This window comes from Barbatula barbatula (genome assembly GCF_947034865.1).
Source record: "Barbatula barbatula genome assembly, chromosome: 13".
NCBI lineage: Eukaryota > Metazoa > Chordata > Actinopteri > Cypriniformes > Nemacheilidae > Barbatula > Barbatula barbatula.
The window spans coordinates 15,315,880-15,340,192 of NC_136776.1; the positions used below are offsets into that span (position 1 = coordinate 15,315,880).

The following is a 24,313-nucleotide window of genomic DNA, read 5'->3' on the forward strand; positions in this document are numbered from 1 at the left end:
TGTCATCATTTAATTAATCTCTTTTCATTTCATACCTGCATAAATACTTTGTTTCGATGAACACAAAGAAAGATATTTGGAAGAATGTTAGCAATTTTCAGTTCAAGAACATCATTGACCATTAAATGGTCGTCAAAGGTGCTCCAGAACTGTTTTTCTAAATTCTTCAAAATATCTAATTTTTACTTGTAGCTTTATATATCTTTAGTGCTTTGTGTAATTTTGTATTTTTCATATGAGCACTTTGTGTGAGGGGCAGAAATTAAATATGTGGATTTTTCTAATAGTTTTCTAAAAAGTAAGTATTTTTCAATATAATTCTGAAACCCTGTAATTAAAGCTAAATGAAGGTACTTATCCCTTTTTTGAAGTGTCTTATTGTACTCAGAAAATGATGGGATCAATAAGTAATGGAATTTTTACAATACTTATGAAAAGTTAAAATTGCTTACATTATTCCAATAACATAATTAACTATATTCATTATTCAGTTTAATGCAGTTAAATCACTTGTACAGGCAAATAGGCTTAAACATGTAACATGTAAATGTATTAACACTGAGATTTTTGAGTTGAAATACAAGGATCCGGAATGTTACAAGGAATGTTGTAGTGACAACATTACAGTTTTTTGTTGTTTGAGTACTAATATTAATAACATCCAGTGTACACGGGTTTAAAGGGTTAATAATCATTTGAAGGTCACCTGTTTTACCAAGAACAGAGACTCGGAAGACTCCACAATGATTTATTTTAAGTTGCCACAAAATTGTTAACCAGTTCCTTTATTAGTGGCCATTTTCAGTCACTGTACATTCGGTTCTGTTTTCACGAGATAGAAAAAATTGAACTTATCTTGAATTTAATTTGAATGCTATGATAATATGAATCTCTCTCTCTCTCTGTCTGTCTCTCTTTGCTAGACTCTTGTCTACGTCACCCTTGTGTATGACTCTTCTCATTCAGGCCACGACAATCACTATCTAAAATAGGACCATTTGAAGAACCTCAAGAGTTGCTGGAGCTGCTCACGCTGCAAATAAACATACTTCTGTATTTAGAGTAGGTGTGTTGTTTGTGGTCACATCACAAGGAGAGAGCAGCCAGGATCCGAAAAACCAAGGGGTGCCAACGATAGGGGGGTGAGTTCATTTTGGCGTTAGAACTCTAGGAATCCCGATTTTGTGGCATTTCCAGGAGAATAGAGAAATACTGAATTTTGGTGTTGTTTTACTACTTTCAGGAGGGTCCCGTATCCCCCTCAATTTGAGAACATTTCAAGTTTGACTTGAGAATTGGAGAGGCAAGTTACTAATAAAATGTGTCTATTATCTTAGTTTAACCCAGATAACAAAGTCTGCATTCAGAACCATTAGTAAGTGTACACAGTGACCAGACACATATTTGGTTATGGCATTCTATATATGTTATGTCAGCTGTGTTTAGGTGTCTGTGGTTAGGAAAGCATGAACACAGGGTGTTGAGAAAGACCTGCCCATCCAACCACTCCCCACACTGCCCTCCCTCCAGACTATAGAAGAGATCAGCGCACACAGTCTTATTCAGCTACAAACTGGGAAATACATCAGAGTAAGAACACACACACATGGATAAGCAAACACAAACATTGACAATATAGACTTGTGCAAACAGAAGGGTTCCCCTGGCAAACCCCTCACACACAACTGTTTGTATTTTTAAACTCTTGCTTGCATTCACACACAGCTGGCGACATGTTGCTACCGGCTTTTATTCTGATCTTCACGTGGGGTAAGTACCGAATTATAATTTCCCCAAAGAATATGAGATTTGCATCTTAACGCTGCATGTTTGGAGTGTCTTGTTCTTTGAGTTTCTAGAAAACTGTTGAATTAAATCATTCTTGCCAAACTGTAATGCATCTGGATTTACTCTTATTCCAAGATCATCGTACGCTTGTGGGTTTCTTTGAAGATATTTCCTGATGAATTTATTGATCGTCATGTCACCGTCTGTATTCAGTGGTTGAATTATTCATTGACCTCACAGGCTTCACTTGTGTTTCAGTACATGACCAAGTGCCAAATGTTAGAGTCATAATTTGCAAACAAAACAAAGTTAGATTCATGATTTGAAGAAACGAAAATGTACCTTGTAGAGTTTTGACTGGAAATGGCTGATACAAATACAGCTAGCGTTCTTTTCCAGGAAACCTTAGTTTTAAGTGTTTTGGTTAAAATGTTAATTCAACCTTTGTACTCTGTTACACCATGATAGCTATGGGCAAAAGTAAATGTACGCTTCAATGACTTTATGTTCTTTAGGAATGACTGTTTTTACATAACTGTAGACAGGCATGCATGTTTTATCCATCACTTCTCTGTGATCAGACTCACATTGACATCATTCATTTTTGTTATTGTCAGGGTAATTCTCCGTATTACTTTATTTAGGATAATCTCGTAGAAATGGTGTATTTGATACCTGATTAGGATTATTTTCCCGTAATCCACATCAAAGGCGTCTTCTTGAAACAGATGAAGTGTAAATATGGGTAATATTCCTATTCCAGAACTGGAAAATTACTCACCTTTGTAGATCTGATTAATATTTTCACAAAACAGCACACTGACTGGTCTGTTTGATATAGTTCATGTGATCTGCTATGAATAAAACTGAAACACAAATTTTACAGATCTAGATTTCATGCAGTGCTTTAAACATTGTGCTTTAAAAACATGGCTGTTACTTCCTATATAGTTTTAATGTCTCTTTATCAAGTTCCTATTTGTCTGTTAAGGTTCTGCTTCCTGCCTTCGGTACCGGGCTGATATAAACATGATGGGGGTCACTGGTTGGGTCGTCTTCAACTCCACAGACCAGATGGCCACTGTTAACTTGACAGGAACGAGCACATGTCAATCGTATAACATCTCTCTTACAGTCTTCCCGGTTATGTATGGCCACTTTGCATCGCCATGTCAGAAGTCACACATTGGAGACAATGTTTTCATGTTTTCTATAAAAACGCCCCAGGCTTTGGTGAATGTGTCCACTTTGTTTGCCAAGAATCCACGTTTGGATGTGCTCTCAGTGCTGGTGGAGACATGTAACGGCACTAGAGCTTGTGCTGGGCTCACACCCGAGTCTCAACGGGTCAAAACCTGGCAGGCGAGATTCTTCAGTCCTGTGGCCGGAAACGTCTACATCCGTCAAGTTACTGGAGAACTGGGAGCCGCCATTCTATCAAATCTACTAGATGTCAAACAGACCAGGACTTTTCAAAATGTGAGTATTTTGGTCTCAGAAAGCTCAGCAACAAGCTGCGCCGCGCTCCAGGGTAGTCTAGATCCGGCAAGCCTCACAAACTTGGGACTTCTGAATGTGGGGTCACCTCTAGAACCAATCAAGTCTCGGTTGGATATAGCTACTTTTAGTTCTGGAGTCCGTTTTGCTCTCCTAAACCTTGGCTCAAGTTATGGGTGTGCAGAGATCCAAACTGTTGCTCCAAAGGTAGTTAGCGCTGTCTTTAACATGAGAGGGATTAAAGGGTACTACACCTTCCATCAAGAGTCGCCCTTTGATCTCACCACCATTACGGTTAACCTGACAAACCTAAATAAGAGAGTCGGGCCGTACCACGTTCATCAGTTTCCTGTACCCCAGATGGTATCTCCCCCAGAGAGCAGCTGTAGTGACAACAACGTTGGGGGTCACTGGAACCCCTTCAAAGTGAACGTTCAGGCACCGGCGTATCCACCTCCAAAAGGTTCTACGCATGATCGCTTTGAAGTTGGAGATCTGAGTGCCAGGCATGGATCTCTTGAGAGTGCAAATAAGTTTCAGGCCACGTTCACAGACTGGAACTTACCTCTGTTTGGGAGAAACAGCATTGTGGGGCGATCCGTTGTCATACACCAGCCCAATGGAACCAGATTTGCCTGTGCAAGTATAGGCTACCCTGGTGAAGTGACTGTTGCGAAGGCAGTCTTTCAAAGTCCGTTGGTGGGGACTGTCCTCTTCACTCAGCTTAGCAGTGACCCCTACTCTGATGTCTCTGTGTTTCTGGACCTTTCGTACGGACGCCTTTCAACACCAGCCACTCAGAACCATTCCTGGCATGTTCACAATAATCCCATCAGCACAGAGACTGATAGCGACCAAGGACGTTGTCAATCCACTGGTGGGCACTGGAACCCATTCAACATTGACACCAATTTGAGTAGTTATGCCATTAATTGTAGGCCCGATAGCCCTTTAGCATGTGAAGTCGGAGATATTTCTGGAAAGCACAAGGCTTTGGATTTACTACCACAGGTTGGCACGGTTGCAAGCAAGAGCTTCTTGACCGACACCACTTCATGGGTGTCTGGTATGATTGGTCGCTCCTTGGTGGTGCATGGTCCTAACCATACGGCTCCAAGGATTGCTTGCGCAAATATCACCTTGTTCCACTTTCCATCCGCTCGCTCTAAATCTTGGTTTGGACCTGGATCCTCAGATGGCCAAATCCAATTCTCCCAAGTTTCCCCTCAAGGACCAACAATTCTCAACATCTCCTTCACTGGACTAAATGGCAGAGCATCTGGATACCACGTCCATATTCTTCCAATCAAGAATGTTGGGGAACCCTGCTCTGACAGCAACATTATGGGACACTTTAACCCTTTTTATGTGGACTACGCCTCATCTCCCACTCCAGGAAATGGCACTTTTGACCAGTATGAAATTGGAGACATCAGTGGGAAGTTTGGAACGCTGGCGGGTCAAAACGACTTCCAGAGCTTGTTTCTGGACAGTAACATGCCACTTTCAGGATCGAACAGCATCATTGGCAGATCACTGGTCATACATTACACTAACAGCTCGAGGTTAGTGACTATACAAATGAAGCACCTACCTACAATTCACAAATTCACAAGAATTGTTTAATGTGACATTTGAAAAAGCTTTGTTTTATTCAAATGTTCTGAATTGGTCTTGATTACTTCTCTCTGTACTTTTAAAAGCTGCGCAAAATATAGTGGTGGCAGGAAAATAATTGCAGGTGCAGTTCGTGATTTCCAATTCTGCATTTTGTTTCCGTTTCCCATTTTAATGTGTAAGCATACACAGACTTTATCTCAGAAGTTGAAGACTGAAGCACACTTTTTTTTCCAAACCCCCCCCCTTAACAGCCATGGCTGGGTATTCTGGTTAATAGTGTCACTGTTCACCTAAATAACATTGGTTTTATGTATACAGTATGTGTGAAGATTCACATCCATGTCCCAAAACACGTCATTTAAAATTGGCACAACAAATCAACAAGACTAATGTGACTAAATAAGGAATATTAGAAGCAAGATTCTTGAAAATATTTATAAAAAACAATTATATACATTAATAACAGTTGTTTCTTTCTAATTACAGAATGAGGTGTACTGATATCTCAGCACAGAACTTAACAGATGGAAACTGGGTGACCGCCAAAGCCATATTCAATGATACAGTAACCGGGACAGTAATAATGGTAATACAGCTTAACATGACACATTTAAACATATTTAAATATCATATAATTTTGTTTTTATGGATGGCGCTTGCCAATGCCACATTGCTAAGGTGTTTTGGGCTGCTGCCAGGGTGTTGCTATGGTGTCCCGGGTGGCTGCTGGGTGACTTGTCAAAAGACCTCAATCCCTAACTCCAAGTTTGATTAGAAAATAGAGCGACACTTGACGGATTATAACATGATGAGATATGTTATACAAGAAAATGGTGTCTCCATGGTTACTACGTTTTTCCGGAAGCTGTAAAAATCTCATCTTTCCTCGCCATCATCCTAACTGGACAGCTTTCTACCATCACTTTAAATATGCCACAAAAAGATGACACTATTGATAATGGTGGAAGTAGAAGGGTTGAGGGTGGGAGAGGGGAGAACAGAAGCCGGGTGAAATTGTGTCTGTGGATGCGTTCAGCTCTTGTCCTGCTGGGACGCTATGAACCTTATCTCTGATACGCAGATGGATCTGTCACATGCAGCGCAGTGGACTTGCAGCTGTCTTGCAGTCTCAGTGTTTCATGCTCAAAGACGAGTCACATGAATTACAACCAGAAATACGCAGTGACTAATATAGTCCTATTAAACACGTACTGTAAATGGGATTATTTGGGACATTTTGCATTTATTTTTAAAATGGATACTCATCTTTACCAAACAGTTAACAGCTTCAATGGGAGCTGTAGATACTGAACAGTATAGGATTTTACCCAATTGACCCTGTGTGATGTGCTGTGCGTGTTTTTAGTCACAACAGACTTTTCCAGATGGCAGCTACAGTGATGTCATCATAGAGGCGGATTTACGCGCATCACCATTATTTACTGTAAGTTTAAAGATTACTTCAGACTGTTATTATCTCTGTCTAAATATAAATCTAATTTAAGCTTCAGATTTTATTTAGGCAATACGCTTTTTTTACAGGTAACAGAAGCTTCATGGTATATCACAGAAGGTCGGGTGGGATCAGATGGGCGTACATGTCCTGGAGAAGTGGAAATGTACAATCCATTCAACATGATAGCAGGGGTGAGCGATTTTCTCAGAATACTATGAATTTATACAAAAAGGATGTTTTATTACAATAACACTCGTCATGTGACCCAAAATGAACTTTGTCTAGCAGCATCTAATTTATTGTCTAATAAAATTGTTAGTATAATAAAAGCGGTAAAAAAAATCTATAAGCTTAAAAATACAAATTACATCTAAATAATACAGTTAATATTAAGTCAACCTAAATATATTAAGTTACACAACACAGTTGTGTAGTTAACCACTGTGAAAACCAAAATTTACTAAATAAAACGTATGCAGAATAATTGTCGTTTGAAGTCCATGCTAAAATGCGATTCGAGTAAAAAACAATATCATATTAAAGATCATTTTAAATGAAGTAATTTCTTTTTTTTCCTTCAGAGCTCCAGCTGTTCTCAGGTCAGCCCTTTAGCGTGTGAGGTTGGAGATTTGACTGGCAGACATGGGTCTATTAGTCTTCTCAAGAGACAGTTGTACACCGATGTTCATTTGCAGCTGGCTGGAGACTTCACAGGTAACTCTAGCACACATTTTGATGTGACTTCACACAGACATCATTTTGCATGTTTGCTGTAAAGCTCAACGAATAAATCTGAACTATGATTTTCCATCAATTCTGTGCATTTATATGAGTGTGTATCAACGTTTAACTCTTCAGTTGTACAGAGGTCATTGGTTCTAAGACTCAAGGACATCACAACTGCATGTGCAGATATTCTCCCACAATCCCCTTCTGCCACGCAGATGTTCTCCAAAGTGCCCACCTTCAGCAGGTGAGCATCTTTGATTCATATGATTTGATCACGATATTGACTCTTGTTGAAGAATCAGAAAAATCACAGTTGACTCAGAAACTCTCCGAGTCTGTGAAAACCCAGTCAAAGTATTTTTTATTTTTCTGCAATTTTCTACATAAAATCATTCTAGATAATACATTTGGTGAAGATATAATCTTGGTATCTTGAGTAGTAAGATCATGTCAAAGATTGACATCAAAGTGAATGGTTGAAATCAAACTTTGATTCTCATCTCAGAATTCCATTTTGAGACTTCAGCCTGTTTTTCACCGACTGGATCACGTTGTGTTCAGCAGGTCACTTCATGCACAAGAGATATTGAAGTTATGTTTATTATTCTGTACAGATATGATTTCCGCAAGAGAGTGGCGGATGTGTTAAACCTTCACATATCCAGAGTCTCCATCTTACCAGGGTCTCCTTCAGCAAGACCTGATGGGAAATGCCAGGAGGTCAACTTTCTTGTGTCAGGTGGGTGTCAGGCATGGGACTTGACTATGGCAAAGTCATGTGTTCGTTGGTAAAATGGGTACACCAGGTTGCTTTGGATGCAAATCCGCAACATAATGTAAATGCAACAGAAACGCAAGGTAAATATAACGTAAGGAATCATCTGCGCATTTGTTGTTTTTATTGCTTAGCGTTCTTTGGAGATTTTGAGATTGATTCATATGTCTGCATGTCGACAGCAGCGGTGACTTTTTTTCTCCATGGTTTTTGCAGGTTTGTGTGATTGTTGCTTTCCCCGTTAAATGAACTTACTCTCTTTTGTCTGGCAAAACAATGAACAATCCCTTCCATTGAAAAGACACTAAAAGGGAAAATTGCACAGTAATTCGATGCATGGGTGGAGTATAGAGACCCTGTGATCTTGCGCAATATTCTGAAACAGGAGAGCGCCGTATGACAAAGGTTTGACAACAAATACCCTAGTAGAAGAAAAGAGAAAAGTGTAGTGAACATTTTCTACACGTTTTGTGTTCTGTACTTTTTAATAGATCTTTACAGTGCACAGAAAATTCACCGTTAAGATAGTAGCGTTCTTAGGATTTATTTGGGTCAATTTGCCATGGGGTTGCTGGTTGCTCTGTGATGTACTGTATTCAGGTTCTTGTATATAACTCTGTTTTTCCTTTACTGTTTAATATTGTTAAACAAATGATGTTGAATATGATTGGTCAAATATTAACCCTAACCCTAACCCTATGATGCTAAGCTTGAAATGCCAGAAATGATTGTGACATGTTACAAGGGTGTAAACATTTAGCTTCATCTTGTTTTCCAGGCGAGGTGAGCCAGGAGAAGCTAACGTCTGTCAAAACCAGTGAGAGGATGGGTGTGTTCAGAGAATCAAAGACGTGCACTTCAGGTAAGGACCTTTCTTAACATTTACCAACAGTTACACCATTGTCTGATGCAGACAAATTAGACAAATAAATTAGTTGTGTAATGCCTTTTTTCTTTAATACCATGAAAGAACTATGCAAGGTAGAAGAAAATATTTACTTGCAATGAGAATAAACTTATTGTGGGTTGATGTCATCATGAAATATTGAATACCAAGAGCCATTTAGAATCCATTAATCAACCATTAATTTAATTTCAGTGTTTGAACATTTACTGTATATGCTTGTTTATGTATGTAGAACATTCTGTTTTGTGTTTGTGTCGCCTTGATGTCATGCGTAACATCTTGAAATTTAAACGTGGAGGTCTAAATGAACTGGATTTTCTTTTACCAGGTGGAAGTGCAGGAACGATGCTGGAGCCTGGTAGGATGCTACTGATCGTCATGACCACCGCGGTGTGTCTGCTCAGGTCACTTATTCAGCACTAGATGACTCTATAATGTCACGTTGACATTCAATCACTGCCTTATTGAATAAACTCTTCAGTCGGTCAGATCCCAGGAGCCTTTCCTGCTTTTTCAAAGACGTCCTATTGTAAATTTACAATCAATTCTGTTGAGAATTTATTTTTATTGAAATGAATTATTTGCCCGACTACACGTCACTTAAATTTCAAGTTTCACACACCCATATACTTGTTTCCATCCCACCCTCCTCGATCCTATAATAAGTTTATCATCAGGTTTCTCAATCACAGATCTTGCTGCTTTTATTTTTTCTACTTAATACTATTTTACACTCCTTTACTTTCCCATGGCTCTCTGGTTTCTGTTCACCTGGTTTCTGTATATCTTGTTGATGCAATCGATGTAAATGTAACACAGGATTTGTTTTCATGCAATGGAGTTGCACAATTTGTTATACTATATGAGACTGAAATGAATCCTGAAATCTCAGCTTTGCTGGTGTAATCTAACTAATCATATGTGCTTTGTGGCCATGCGCAGGCGATTTCCTAAGAACGAATATGAATGACTAAGAATGATGTGCAAATAACCACACCTGCCATATTTAAGGCTTTGGGATTTAGCGTTTGGAAACAGCAAACATCAAATGTCAGTTCACTTGTGTCTCTAATACAAGTATCTGTACGTGATCATTTATGATTTCTATAACGTGTTTAGGCCTATATGTAAATGTACCATAACCCATGTACGGCCATATATGAACATATATATAAATTAAAGGTTTTTTGTGAACATATACTTTATATATTTCTATCCGCTGCTTTTTAAGACCAACAATCAGTGCTCGAATTGAAGGGGGGCTGGGGGGATTCCGGGTCCCCCCATAAGGAGTAAAAAATAGACTCAGGGGTCCCTCAGATATTTTTATTTGAGTAATTCATGCAATGGATTCGAAAATTTCGTGAGTTAATTATCAACAATAATTCATATTAAGTTTGTTTATGGGCTAGTTGTCATGTCACTTTAAATTAGAAACGCCCCGCCCCACGTCTAGAGACCGCTAAGCGCAGGACATCGTTGACAGGAACAAAGATGGAGGATAAACCTCCACTCGCAGTCGGGAAGAGGAAGCTTCTACTTTTTAGAGGGGTAATTTTCTCTCTCTATATATCTTTCCACTATATTTATCAACTCCATGTCGGGGCTTTTGTATTCCTTGCGTAAATTATTATACGGCCTGGTTCTGAGGTGCTAGAGATCCAGATGAAGATGATTGACAGCTTTGTATTAATTATAAAGTGCGGTTTCTGTTCTATATATAATACATTCGGAATGCGATAAAACTTGTTTTTCATTCTGCTAAAACCAACTGCCACATACACGCTGACAAGTTTCAAGAATTTAATCGGCATATAAATAGCTCTTATTTCATAGTTAGTTCGTGAATAAAGCAGACTCGCTCATAACAGACCCTTGCCGCCACCTGCTGGACGTTACTATGGAAACCGCACTAAAATCATTGAAAAATTCCAGCACCCCTAACACACAGACTACTGCCGGTCTTCTTGTCTCAGTTTATATTTTTATAATCTAATAAACTAGTTTTTTTGCATTTAGATCCTTTTGGAACAAACATAATTATTCAAAGTGTCAATCATCCAGTTGTTTTTAGGAAACATAGTAAATACTACATCGGTAAACAATGCGTGAATTATTCTGTTGGATATAAACTACTGTTCAAAAGTCATTTCTGTTCACCCTGCATTGATTTGATCCAAAATACAGTAAAAGAAGCCTGTTCTTTTATGCAAGCCTGTTTTGAATAAATAGTATATAGTTATGCATATTATTAACACCAATATATTGTGTGTGTTTTGTATAAATTGTATATTGCGAGGCTTGATTCAATTCGAGCACTGCCTGCAATATAGAAACATGTATGTAAGTATAAAATTAACAATATATGAAAATGAGTATGTTTAAGCAGAAAATCATTTTATTACTTAATATAAAATATGTATCCGGGTGGGAATTCACATTAACGTCATGTTTTTATTATAAGATAAGATCTATTTAACTCTATCAAGTTAAGATTCACTTATTTATATTTGTTCACATAGTAGAAAATACTAAACTCATCAAAACTATGGAATAAAATCTTATTCCATAAAATATAACTACACTGTCTGGGAATTATGTTAAATATAAATGCAATAGCTTTTTATTATCTTCGGTATACACACCAGCTTTTCACTTTAAGATGCTTCCCGTGCTTATTGGGTTTGATTTATTGACTCATTAACTTGATCTATTGGCTTATTGACTGATTTTCTTCATTATTAAGTCAAAGTCATCAAATGCATTTTTATTAAATAAAATTAAAGTTTTGACATGTCAGAAGATTTTGTAATGTCAAACTATTGATTAAATTGTATAATAAATAAGCAAACACCTTCGACAAAAAGTTTTGTATTGTCAAACAATGTAATTGTTTATTTTAGATTATATTTTATAATAAATAAGTAAACACATTTGACAAAAAGTTTTGTATTGTCAAACAATGTAATTGTTTATTTTAGATTATATTTTATAATAAATAAGTAAACACATTTGACAAAAAGTTTTGTATTGTCAAACAATGTAATTGTTTATTTTAGATTATATTTTATAATAAATAAGCAAACACATTTGACAAAAAAGTTTTGTATTGTCAAACAATGTAATTGTTTATTTTAGATTATATTTTATGATAAATAAGCAAACACATTTGACAAAAAGTTTTGTATTGTCAAACAATGTAATTGTTTATTTTTTTATTTTATAATAAATAAGCAAACACCTTCGACAAAAAGTTTTGTAATGGCAAACAACATAATTGTTTAATTTAGATTAAATTTTACAATAAATAAGCAAACACCTTCGATAAAAAGATTTGTATTGTCAAACAGTTCCCTCAAGTGACCCTAAACTGATCAGTAAGTTAAATACTTGTTATGTTTGTCTTCATTAATATTTCATATGAAATTTATATGGGAAATTAAATGAACACATATGTGTTTTCTTCAAAATGCTTTAAATATTGTAAATGTACAGTTTGTTATCACACGTTTACAATGCAGTGTATATGTACATAATACTTTCAATTCTTATTTTGAAGACTTGATCTAAATGTAACTAGGTTAGTAGATCAACTCTCAGTTTGCATAAAAGAACCACGTCTAGACAGCTGTCAATCAAAGCACACGCGCTCATTCGCTGAAAGCGGAGGAGTGTCACGCGCGCAGTATGACTGGAGGACGGCCTGACATGTGACCGTGTGCGTCATCAGTGTAATGGCAGCCTCCTCTGCACGCTAACACACGGAACGGCGGAGTTTAAACAAAAGTTCACGTGTAAAGACTCGCTTTTCAAAGGTAACGGACGGATTGTTTGATGCCAGTCGTTTATTGTACGTGCTCCTTGCTGAGAAATAAGAGTGGATTGTGTTTTTGCACACCGTTACACTCTAGTTGTCGCTTGCATAACATGCGTTTGTTTTGTTGTGCATCGTCGGGTTAAACGACCTCCTCTTCCTCGACGGGAAAGAAAAGAAACATTTTGTGTAGAAAAATATTTCGGAAAAAAACGTGCAAACCTTTGTGTGGAAGCAGGTTAATGATAATTTAGTGTTAGAAAAGACCTTATATGAAATTAACAATGGGGGGAGTGCCACACCTACCAGCACCAAACAATTCATTCAGAAAGTATTTTTGCGGTATAAATGTAAGTGTTTCGATATGTCGTGATGCTTTAAATTGTCGCGGATATTCTGTTTATCGCGGGATATAATCGAGAGGATTGATATTGTTTATATTGTTGCACAGTGGAACTACTTTAACCAATCGGCTGTTGGTATGATAATCCCATTGATGTGATTGGCTGGTGCAACACTTGCCTGTGGTCGCTGGCACGTTTGATAACAAAAGATGAAAAAATAGGGCATTGAATTACCCGAATGAATGAATTAAACACAATCATCAAAATGCATTAGAATTTCTCAAGATAAAATATATAGTCTAAATATAAATATAATAAAAAAAACTGTGTTTCTTGTTAATACTTTGCTGATGTATTTTACATTATAAATGACGTTTAAGAGTTGAAAACTTAATGAACAAATTAAATGAACAATAATATAAAATATGTTTGCATCGATTACACTTGTTAATCGTGACTTTGGCAGAAGAGATCTTATATCAATGTCATTGTAGATAGGCCTCTACAATAAAATATCAAATAGGCTAGTGTAGTGAATCTTTAACTAGGGGATGGTTACAGTAATCCGTTTGATGGACCGTGCAAAGTAAAGGTTGACAATCTTGTATCTATCTGACTTCGAGCTCCGCAGTTAGATCACAGGTTCAAAGAGAGAAAATGGCTACAGGTAGGGTTACTCTTTATGTTTTCTTTATAATACAAATATTAAGACCATTAAACGTAACTAGACTGCTAATCGATAGAATGATTGTAAGGGAATTGCATTTTTAATACTGCTTTTCGTGGTCGTTTTTTTTTTTACAACGCGTGAACTGCTAAATCATTTTTGGTATGTTTTTACAGCTTCTACTTTTTGAAGTAGAAATATTTGTGTTTAAATGTTCTGAATGTCAACCGAGTTCCTCTTGTTTTTCTAGCCTTCCTGAATTCTAATTATCCTAATCCTAACCCTGACACTGAATTGCTTTACACTGTGTACTAATAACTACTTTAACGTGCTCCTGTACACTGAGCTTTCTTTCTCTGTCTCTACAGACACCGCCATGTCCCCAAAGATCACAGTGGAGTTGCTCAGACAGCTCCGGCATGCGATGAGAAATGGCAAGTACATCACGGAACCCATCCAAGCTTACATCGTCCCATCAGGAGATGCACACCAGGTAAAATCTGCATGCGCTGAAACTGTGCTTTGTGAACATGCAACCACTTTTCTAAGTATATTTGACACTTAAGGAAGGAAGAAAATCTCTTCATTCGTTTAAATGTATTTATAATGAAAGCATTAAAGTGAGCTTGATTGTTACATCTTGCCATGATGCTAGGGTAATGTCAGTGGTTGCCATGGTGTTGCTATGTGCTACTGCTGCTCTTCAGTGGTATGGTCTGCATACATGCGACTCGGGCTCTACATACATGCGGCCGGTGCTCTGCAGACATGCGATCTGTTCACTGTCTTCTGCCAAGCATGTGAAAGGCACACTGTTAACACCACCTCTTATACATGTGACTGGGGTCTGCTGTGCAAGTGGTGCTCTGCAGACCTGTGACAGGTGCTGTCATACATGCAACTTGTTCTTAGCTAAAATGAGACCTGTGCTCTGCTAACATGCAACGGGTGCTTTCATGCATGAACCTGTGCTCTGCTAGCATGCGACAGGTGCTCTTATACATGTGACTGGCGTCTGCTGTGCAAGTGGTGCTCTGCAGACCTGTGACAGGTGCTGTCATACATGCAACTTGTTCTTAGCTAAAATGAGACCTGTGCTCTGCTAACATGCAACGGGTGCTTTCATGCATGAACCTGTGCTCTGCTAGCATGCGACAGGTGCTCTTATACATGTGACTGGGGGTCTGCTGTGCAAGTGGTGCTCTGCAGACCTGTGACCGGTGCTCTCATACATGCGACCTGTGCTGTCATACATGCAGCTTGTTCTTAGCTAAAATGAGACCTGTGCTCTGCTAACATGCAACAGGTGCTTTCATGCATGAACCGGTGCTCTGCTAGCATGCGACAGGTGCTCTTATACATGTGACTGGGGGTCTGCTGTGCAAGTGGTGCTCTGCAGACCTGTGACCGGTGCTCTCATACATGCGACCTGTGCTGTCATACATGCAGCTTGTTCTTAGCTAAAATGCGACCTGTGCTCTGCTAACATGCAACGGGTGCTTTCATGCATGAACCGGTGCTCTGCTAGCATGCGACAGGTGCTCTTATACATGTGACTGGGGGTCTGCTGTGCAAGTGGTGCTCTGCAGACCTGTGACCGGTGCTCTCATACATGCGACCTGTGCTGTCATACATGCAGCTTGTTCTTAGCTAAAATGAGACCTGTGCTCTGCTAACATGCAACAGGTGCTTTCATGCATGCACCTGTGCTCTGCTAGCATGCGACAGGTGCTCTTATACATGTGACTGTGGGTCTGCTGTGCAAGTGGTGCTCTGCAGACCTGTGACCGGTGCTCTCATACATGCGACCTGTGCTGTCATACATGCAGCTTGTTCTTAGCTAAAATGCGACCTGTGCTCTGCTAACATGCAACAGGTGCTTTCATGCATGCACCTGTGCTCTGCTAGCATGCGACAGGTGCTCTTATACATGTGACTGTGGGTCTGCTAACATGTGACTGGTGTTCTGCGAACATTCAACCTGTGCTCTGTTAACATGCCACAGTTGCTGTCATACATGGAACATGTGCTCTGTTAATATGCGACAGTTACTTTCAGACGTGGAACCTGTGCTCTGCCAACATGCAGCCTGTGCTCTACTTACATGTGTCCAATGCTTTCATACATGCAATCTGTTCTCAGCTAAAATGCAACCTGTGCTCTTTGAACATGTGACCCATGCTCTGCTAACATAAGAGCTTTACAAAGTTTGTGGGTGGAACCTGCAAATAGACTTCCTTTCAAAAATGTGCACTCTTTGTTTCTATAGACGTTTGGTTACACGGCTGCCCCAAAGTTAACTTTTTTTGATCGGTTTGGGCTGGGTTACCCGAGACCGATAGATCTTGGCACTTAAAAGCATTTCTACGAGCCACTTTGCGAACGTTCGTCATCGTTTCACATGCTTTTCCCAAAATGCACATAACACGACTGCACGTAGCAGTTCTTTAAGTGCTATTTACGAGTTGTTATCTGTTTGTCAGGTGGTGAAATGTCACCTAATACAATGACTAGCATGCGCTTGTTTTCAAAATGTTTATGCTAATTATTTTCACCCGATGTCCATGTGGTAGGTGAATATTGTTTTATGTTGTTTAACATAGTTTTATGTGTAGATAGGACTTCAATACAGTTACATTTATTTTCTTCCCCAGGTAACCCAAAATAATATTGGCTAGACACATTTATTTCTGTTGTTGTTGCCGTTGAAACTTTCTATACTAACGTAATTTCCGTTGTGTCCACAATGACCCCAGATGGAAATGATCTCACTCTCTTCTTCCATCTTTGTCTTTTTGTCATTGACCTGCTCGGCATCCGTCCGTCCTGCAGAGTGAATACATTGCACCCTGCGACTGCCGTCGTGAGTTCATCTGCGGATTCAACGGCTCAGCAGGTGTGTATGGATTTTCCTTTAAAGCAGAGGTAGCGTCCATATTTCCAACGGGATATCACAGTTTAATAATTAATACATAAAGTTGCATCAATTAAATATCCCTATAAACTGAGTAACAGTGGATTTTTGCAAGCTTCATAAATGAATAGTCACATTTATCCTATTACTATGAGGAAATCCAGATCATATCACCGAAAGTCATACTCTTACAAAACGGGGAAGTGTCACTCGAGTATATAGATCATATACACACGATTGACAGCTCAGTTCACCTTTTACATATCCTGTTATGATGTGTGTTTGTTGGTTAAAGTGAACGATTGTGTGTGTGTGTGTGTGTGTTTATTATTGTAGGTACAGCCATTGTCACAGAACAGCATGCTGCTTTGTGGACAGATGGGCGATATTTCCTGCAGGCCAGCCAGCAGATGGACAATAACTGGACTCTGATGAAAATGGGTACAGTTCATGTTGACATCATTTAATGATGTGCGGTTTGCTTGGTCATCACATTTGTTATCGCATCGCTTTATTATTATATAGTCAGGGTATTGCAAGAAGCCCTTTGGCCAAGATGTGGCTTTTATAGAGCATTCTGTATCTTTTTTTAGACCTTTTATGGTGATTATTAGTCACAGTCATTAATCTTGGGTTGTCTGTATTTAGGATTGAAGGAAACACCAACACAGGAGGACTGGCTCATCAGCGTTCTGCCTGAAAACTCCAAAGTCGGAGTTGATCCCTGGATCATTGCTGCTGGTCAGGAATTAAATATAATAATGTTATTTATTCATTATATACAATGACTTTTATTGCATTATTAATGTATAATTTTTTATGATGTATAATAATGGTTAAAGTATTATAAAACCACATTAATAGAATATTATTAACGATTAATAATAAAAACAATGTAATATAAATAGTAGAATTAAATAACACTGTTTATTATAATATAAAATGCATTATGTAAGGATTTGTTGTATTATATACTTTATGGTATAAAATTATTATTCATTCTCGTCTAGATAAATACGTTTTCTGTATGTTCCTGTAACTCGCAGGTCATTTTGAATAAAAACAGTGGATAATTTAGGTGCATATGTCTGTGTGTTGTAGACCAGTGGAAGACCATGGCCAAGGCTCTGAGCAGCGCCGGTCACTCGTTGGTTGCCGTGCAGGACAACCTGATCGATGCCATCTGGGAGGACCGGCCACCCAGACCCAGCACCAAACTCATCGCCCTCGGCCTCAAATACACAGGTGAGCACATCTGACAAAAGACGAGCAGAATGACAGCCGTACAATTCAGTCTTTTTACAGACCTACAGCAAGTTGTGATGGAAAATAAAGTAATTTAAGTGCTGTAGAAATTGTAATTTAAGCAAACAAAAAACTGCATTTATCGAAAAAGCTTATTGTGTATTCATTTGTTAATGTAAATATATTGCCCATTGTTTGTCTGTTAGGTCTCACTTGGCAAGATAAAATTTTGTCTTTGAGAGGGAAAATGGCTGAAAGGAAGATTTCCTGGTTTGTCGTCACAGCCCTGGATGAGATTGCGTGTAGGTGACAGTAGCACATGATTTTAGCATGCACGTGGTGTTTTTTGACTGGTCAGATCACAACCCGACCCTTGTTTGCCCTCTACTGTCCTACTGACCCCAGTTAAAGAGCTCTTGTATCAGATAAGCTTGTATGTTGGTGATAATGAATGATGGAATTGGATAAGGGAGATGTCGTGTGTGTCTTTACTCTTATTTAGGAGTGAAAAAACGAAATATAGTAAAACCCCTTGTGAAACTGACTTGTGAGGACCTTTCACGTGAAATAAATTAATAAATATAAAAAAAAAAATTTCGCTGTAAACAATAGCGATAATTTCTCTCTCTTCACAGGGCTCTTTAACCTGCGCGGGTCAGATATCGAGTACAACCCCGTATTCTTTGCTTACTCTGTCATCGGCATGAGCAGCATAAAGTAAAAAAATATTTTTCGACTCTATTTTGAAAATTCTCACTGTTTAGTGACTGTCTGAGCTCATGTCTGTTTTTTGACCCGTGTTCATAGACTGTTCGTGGACATCAAGCGTTTACTGGAGCCTGCGGTCCGAGAGCATTTGGAACTGGACGGCCCGAGCAAACCGGAGCTGACCGTTCAATGCTTTCCATACGAGTCCGTCTACACAGAACTACAGGCAGTTTGTGCCGCGCTTACGCCCAAAGAGAAGATCTGGATTTGTGACAAGGCCAGTTGTGCCCTTACACAGGTCATACCAAAGGTGGGTCTTTCAACATTCTTCATCTTAAATAATAATTTCTCAGTCTGCTGATGTCATCGAAGCCATGTGGGTATGGCTAAATAACATTAACCAACGATATAATCGTCTGCTTTACACAATCCAGTAAAATCCTGATGAAGAAAATTAAGTTCAGTCTTGGCATTCATTTTACATGATCAATGTCCAGGTTCACAGATCTGCGATCCCATACACACCTTTTTGTCTGGCTAAAGCCGTCAAGAACCCCACAGAGATCCTGGGCATGAAGATGGCACATGTGAGTCCACGCCGACCCCCGCACATCATTCCAGAATTATTGCCGAAGTGATCTGCTTCTCCAATTTACCACAATGTTTTTCTCACAGATCAAAGATGCAGTGGCCCTGTGTGAACTATTTGCCTGGCTAGAAAAAGAGGTACGTATGTAGCAGACAAGCGGATTGTGATTGAAACGTATTCCACGGTTTTTATTTCGGGAAGTATCCCGAAGCTTCCACATTTTACAAGTAAAATATCCTTCTCGAATGAACAGTAAAGAAAATAGAAGTGAAGCATTTCTTTGTTTGATAGATTCCAAAAGGTACAGTTACAGAGATATCGGTGGCAGACAAAGCAGAAGAATTACGGAGGTAAAAGTGAAACATCCTGCAAGTTTATTGTTCCAGTCACAGTGACTTCGTTTTTAAAGTGTTACATATCCATCATCATGTTGTGGGATAATTTCTTATACTGATGCTATAGATGTCAGTGTGATAAACGGTCTTATGCTCTTGTGTTAGTTTGTTGCACCACCAGCTGGTGAGTTGTGGAACTGCAGCCATAGTGCAAGAAAACATTGAATTTGTTTTAATTTTCCCCCCATCTAGTCAACAGCAAGACTTTGTTGGATTAAGTTTTCCAACCATTTCCAGTGTAGGACCAAATGGGGCCATCATACACTACAGGTATGATGCAACCTTAAATGAAATACACAATTATACCGGATGAAGTTTTTTAAAGATTTCTTTCATCTAAGCAGGCAACTCTCTTTGTGTTGTATCCGACAGGCCTCTCCCAGAAACCAACAGGACTCTTTCTCTTAATGAACTTTACCTTATCGACTCCGGAGCGCAGTACCTGTAAGCATCTAAACACTTCTGAAACATTAGAAAAACAATTACTCCAATTTGTTTTCTACAGTTTTTGTTCTACATTTAACAAGTTTTTATCTTTGGCTTCTAGAGATGGCACCACAGATGTGACCCGCACGGTGCATTTCGGGAATCCGTCTGACTATGAGAAAGTAAGCAGTCTTTGCTTTATTGTCTGGATCATTATTTTGTTGCTGACGCTTTACAACAAGATTGTATTTGTTAATGCATTCAATAACAATGAGCAATATCGTTTTTCAGTATTTATTAGGGGTGTAACGGTACGTGTAGCATGCCAGCTGAAGATAATGAGGAAATTACGTCGCTTCCTTTGCCAAGGCTTTCCAAACGTCTATATAATGGCACGCAAATGCCCTGTTCACTCCAAAGTCTAAACTCCAAGGGAGTAGGGCATATGAATGAATACTTAATTCAGAATTTTCCCTGTGACAGTATATACACCCCTAGTATTTATTAATCTTTGTTAATGTCAATACATTTATTCATAGAAGTTCATTGCGCATTAACATTTGATTATAAAAATTTATTGGTAAATGCTGAAAAAATATGAACTACGATGAAAAAATGCTGTAGAAGAATCGTTCATTGTTATTTCATGTGCACAGATACAACCTTATTGTGAAGTGTTACCATTTCATTTTTGGAAATGCAAAACTCTCCTGCAAGAGAAGGATCCATTTGTGTTCACACACTTCACAGTTTCAGCCCACAATGCTCATGGTTCTGTCCTCCACAGGAATGCTTTACATATGTGCTAAAGGGACACATTGCTGTCAGTGCCGCAGTTTTTCCCAACGGAACTAAAGGTAATATTTTGAGCTACATCTCTGTAGAGATGTACCTAAATATATAGTATTGAGGTTAAGCGTTTTGTTGTCTTGTGCACAGGTCACCTGTTGGATTCGTTTGCACGTGCAGCGCTTTGGGAGTCTGGATTGGACTATCTTCACGGTACGGGACACGGTGTCGGATGTTTCCTTAATGTGCACGAGGGTCCTTGTGGTATAAGCTACAAAACATTCGCAGATGAACCGCTGGAGGCCGGCATGATCGTCAGCGATGGTATAAAAACACATTCAATTTCAAGTTCACTGTAGTATGTGTTTCATAATCTTACTAGTAGTATTTGTATATGGATAACGTGTTGACTGAATAATACTTGGCATCTTTTTCAGAGCCTGGGTATTATGAAGATGGATCCTTTGGAATTCGGCTGGAAAACGTGGTCCTGGTTATTCCTATAAAAACTAAAGTAATGCAGCAAACACCTCCACAGTACCTTCATACGTTTGCCTATATAATCCTAATAATATTCACTTTCTTAAAACGGTTTATTTTTTCCACTTAGTACCTTAAACAAATCCAGTAATGTATGATATACTCGTGTGACTCCAGTCATAGCAATGCCTTAAAGTAATAGAGCAGTCTCCAACATATGTTCACGAGAGCATATGGTGTTGTATTAGCTATTCCCTGAAGCACAAAGTGTTTGAAATTTCATCCTCTAGCACTTTGCAATAAATGTAGTATTTGTTAACATTAACAAACTAAGTTGACTAAAAGGTAAATTTCAGCATTTACCAATACATTTCAATGCAATGTAAACCTATATAAATAAGTGTATTGTTTGGCATTATTAATTAAGGCTGAAAACATATATTGTTAATGCATTTACAAGTGTAACCTCATTGTAAAGTGTCACCATGTATGTTTTTGTCTTCTAGTATAATTACAGGAACAGAGGTAGCTTGACGTTTGAACCGCTGACTCTGGTCCCTATTCAGCTGAAGTTGATCAACACAGACCTGCTCACACAGAAAGAGGTTAGAGCAGACAAACATTTATTGAGAAAGATGTCCTGGACTTAAAAAAGTGATTATCTTATGATAATAGAGCTGTTGTGACTGTACTATTGATTAAATGTTGCTCCTCCTTGAGCACTACACTAAACCGATGTATTTCTGAACTTTGAACCTTTTAAAGCAATGAATAAACTATACATTTGTCATCCCTGCAGCGTGATTGGGTGAACGATTACCACAGGAAATGCCGGGAAACGGTTGGGGCGGAGCTAAAGCGGCAAGGCAAGAAGGAGGCTCTGGATTGGCTGATGCGGGAATCTCAGCCGATGATCTGAAAGAGTTTTTCACAGCATTTTCTAAAATGAAAGCTGTCGTCGTTGTGATGATGGCAAGTGTTTTTGTCAATCTCTCAGTTTTGGTCACTTTCTGCTTTCTGCTTCTTTTGTAAAGCACACTTCATCGGCTCTTTTATGATTATTAAACTGCGTAAAAAAGATGCTGTCTGGTTTTTTCTTCACACTTGGAGGGAAATAGCGTGTTGATGACGTTCTAGAGCTGTATGTAGAAAACGGGTGGGTTTAGAGTGATGCCACTCTTGGGGTCTTTGGCATAGTCCTCCAGTGAAAGTGGAATGTGTATAGATGCTTTAGGAGCGTCCATGACGTCCTCGGGTACCACAGGTATAGGGTTGCTGAAGATGTAGTAGTTCTGCGAGTTGTCGTTTAGATCCTCCTGTCTTCTGAACAGTTTCTGGAAACTCTGGGTTCTTTTCAGGTACGTAAGGTCCACTTGAGGTACCTCACTCCTCACGTAAGCCTTTCTGTTACACAAAGACACGGACAGTTAGCTAGCTACTATGTAACAAACTGTAACATATTCAATTGTTACGTTCATTTATTTCCGAAATATTAATCAGACTGGCTGGTTGTAAACCATCTCACCTCCTATGTTTGTAGTATTTGATACACATTATGATTCCTGTTATTGTCAGAACACACAGTGCCACGGATAGCAGTGTTATTTTGAACAACTTGTCTTCTGTGGGAGAACAAATTGAAAACTATTGAGTGACCAGAAACCAATAGTTATTGCTGGACGGACACACACACACGGACACCAAATAATTTGGTGCATTGTTGATGTAATAAAGTCACAAGTCAATACATATAGTGAATGCATACAAACAATAAAACAAATCATACTATTGCATTAAAGTGATTAAATGTCAGATTTTTTTTTACAGGAATGTTGTCATCATTTACTCACCTTCGATTTGTTCCTAATCTGTATAAATGTCTTTTTTCTGATGAACACAGAGAAAGATATTTGGAAGAATGATTAAAAAAAGATTTTGTAATTTTGCCCCTGTTGAACTATCCCTGCAATTTCATTCCGAACCTGTATATGAGACTTTTATCTGTGGAACACAAAAGAAGATATTTTGAGAAATGTGGGTTTTCGTTCATACAGTGGAAGTCAATGGGGGTCAATGTTGTTTGGTTACCAACATGCTTCAAAATTCTTCTTTTTTGTTCTGCAGACGAAAGTAAGTCAGATTTGGAATGACGTGAGGGTGAATAAATGGAAGATTTTCAGTTTTTGAGCGAAAGGTCTACAAGATCAATTTAGGATAAAAACAGTTAGTTAGTTTTCCATTTAAACAATCTACAATGTTAACACCGATAAACCTATTTTAAGCATGTCAATTTATGAAAGTCTGGTGTATTATGATCATCGGTTTATTTGTTATAGTTATTTAAATGTTATTGAAGTATTTTCGTATGATATCATTCTTATTTTGATCGCAGTAGATGACCCACACACCAGCACATGAACATGGATACTTACCATAAATAACTGCTTTAGTTTTTGCATCTTCTGATTCGAGTATCGTCCCATTAAGAGTCCAAGCTATTCCTGTGAAGCTCATGTTGCCAAATGTGGCCAACAAACGTTTTTGCCTGGTAATAAAGGAATGAGAACATTCATTAGCATAAGGTCATGTGACTATACTGGCAGTATTTCTCTAGAAACACCCCAGCGGCCTCCTAACTTCATTCAGTGTTGACAGTTTGAGGTCTGTAAAGATTCAGGCGAAAAACCCAACGCCAAACAGTCAAAGCCAAGTTTGAGCCTAGTCCATTTACTTCATTTAGAAAACTAATGCGAAATGTAATTATGCTTCGACACATTTCTTCAAAGTCTTTAAATAAAGCAAACGTTTATAGTTTAGAAGTGTCTTGCAAGATTAACAAATAAACACAAAGCAATTCATTAACCTTCATGCTTTACTTCATTTCTAACCTTAAGAACTAAATCACACATCAACGTGTCCATGATGCTCACATTTCCCACAGTGTTTACAATACAATTGTATTGTTATTGACCTTTCTTCAAAGTTGTTTTTAGATATTATGCATTTACAATATTGGATTGCTCCATAGGTCTCTCTTTGTATAGAAATAAACAGATTTTGTTTCTACATTTCCCCAGACATTGTACATCTTGGTGAAACACGAGAACCATAATTCTTCATGATATTCATGTGTTTAGCTCAGGCAAGCGCAAAATGTGTCGTACATTTCT

General features: G+C 38.4%; 3 protein-coding genes across 17 annotated transcripts in view; 2 read left to right on the plus strand and 1 right to left on the minus strand.

Annotated features, from left to right (window-relative positions):
- Positions 1-1,558: 1,558 nt before the first annotated feature.
- Positions 1,559-11,052, plus strand: cusr (Copper-only SOD repeat protein). The gene is made up of 11 exons (XM_079470977.1): positions 1,559-1,590; positions 1,726-1,770; positions 2,780-4,850; positions 5,392-5,491; positions 6,272-6,349; positions 6,448-6,552; positions 6,943-7,075; positions 7,220-7,334; positions 7,705-7,829; positions 8,644-8,727; positions 9,101-11,052. The coding sequence occupies exons 2-11, from the start codon at positions 1,734-1,736 to the stop codon at positions 9,193-9,195; spliced, it is 2,943 nt and encodes a 980-aa protein (XP_079327103.1). The 5' UTR covers positions 1,559-1,590; positions 1,726-1,733; the 3' UTR covers positions 9,196-11,052.
- Positions 11,053-12,467: 1,415 nt separating this feature from the next.
- On the plus strand, positions 12,468-24,211 carry xpnpep1 (X-prolyl aminopeptidase (aminopeptidase P) 1, soluble). Of its 2 annotated transcripts, none has more exons than XM_079470979.1 (20): positions 12,468-12,587; positions 13,966-14,090; positions 16,430-16,493; positions 16,848-16,952; positions 17,160-17,252; positions 17,613-17,756; positions 17,963-18,058; positions 18,392-18,473; positions 18,564-18,774; positions 18,962-19,051; positions 19,140-19,190; positions 19,345-19,403; positions 19,641-19,718; positions 19,821-19,892; positions 19,996-20,056; positions 20,662-20,731; positions 20,814-20,987; positions 21,101-21,177; positions 21,650-21,748; positions 21,943-22,288. In XM_079470979.1, the coding sequence occupies exons 2-20, from the start codon at positions 13,974-13,976 to the stop codon at positions 22,060-22,062; spliced, it is 1,863 nt and encodes a 620-aa protein (XP_079327105.1). In that variant the 5' UTR covers positions 12,468-12,587; positions 13,966-13,973; the 3' UTR covers positions 22,063-22,288. The 2 variants fall into 2 exon arrangements, with proteins under 2 accessions (XP_079327105.1, XP_079327104.1); XM_079470978.1 differs by lacking the exon at positions 12,468-12,587 and adding an exon at positions 13,457-13,597 and having other exon boundaries at positions 21,943-24,211.
- Positions 21,240-24,313, minus strand: part of LOC306902435 (uncharacterized protein) — a 66,354-nt gene continuing 63,280 nt past the window's right edge. For 7 of the 14 annotated variants that reach the window (XM_079470993.1, XM_079470981.1, XM_079470992.1 and 4 more), the window contains 4 exons: positions 23,576-23,688; positions 22,994-23,030; positions 22,669-22,765; positions 21,240-22,547 (listed from right to left, as the gene is read on the minus strand). In XM_079470993.1, the coding sequence (XP_079327119.1) occupies positions 22,277-22,547; positions 22,669-22,697 (300 nt within the window). In that variant the 5' untranslated portion in view covers positions 22,698-22,765; positions 22,994-23,030; positions 23,576-23,688 and the 3' untranslated portion in view covers positions 21,240-22,276. Of the gene's footprint in view, positions 22,548-22,668; positions 22,766-22,993; positions 23,031-23,557; positions 23,689-24,313 lie in introns of all 14 variants that reach the window. The other 7 variants (XM_079470988.1, XM_079470980.1, XM_079470987.1 and 4 more) reach the window with 2 other exon arrangements.

Excerpts from the sequence above, each read along its gene's own strand:
- cusr (XM_079470977.1), top strand. The coding sequence starts at position 1,734 with ATGTTGCTACCGGCTTTTATTCTGATCTTCACGTGGG. Across the intron at positions 1,771-2,779 it reads TATTCTGATCTTCACGTGGG|GTTCTGCTTCCTGCCTTCGG; the intron begins GTAAGTACCGAA and ends TTGTCTGTTAAG. Across the intron at positions 7,076-7,219 it reads GCTGGCTGGAGACTTCACAG|TTGTACAGAGGTCATTGGTT; the intron begins GTAACTCTAGCA and ends TTAACTCTTCAG.
- xpnpep1 (XM_079470978.1), top strand. Across the intron at positions 14,091-16,429 it reads CATCAGGAGATGCACACCAG|AGTGAATACATTGCACCCTG; the intron begins GTAAAATCTGCA and ends TCCGTCCTGCAG. Across the intron at positions 18,775-18,961 it reads TTACACAGGTCATACCAAAG|GTTCACAGATCTGCGATCCC; the intron begins GTGGGTCTTTCA and ends ATCAATGTCCAG.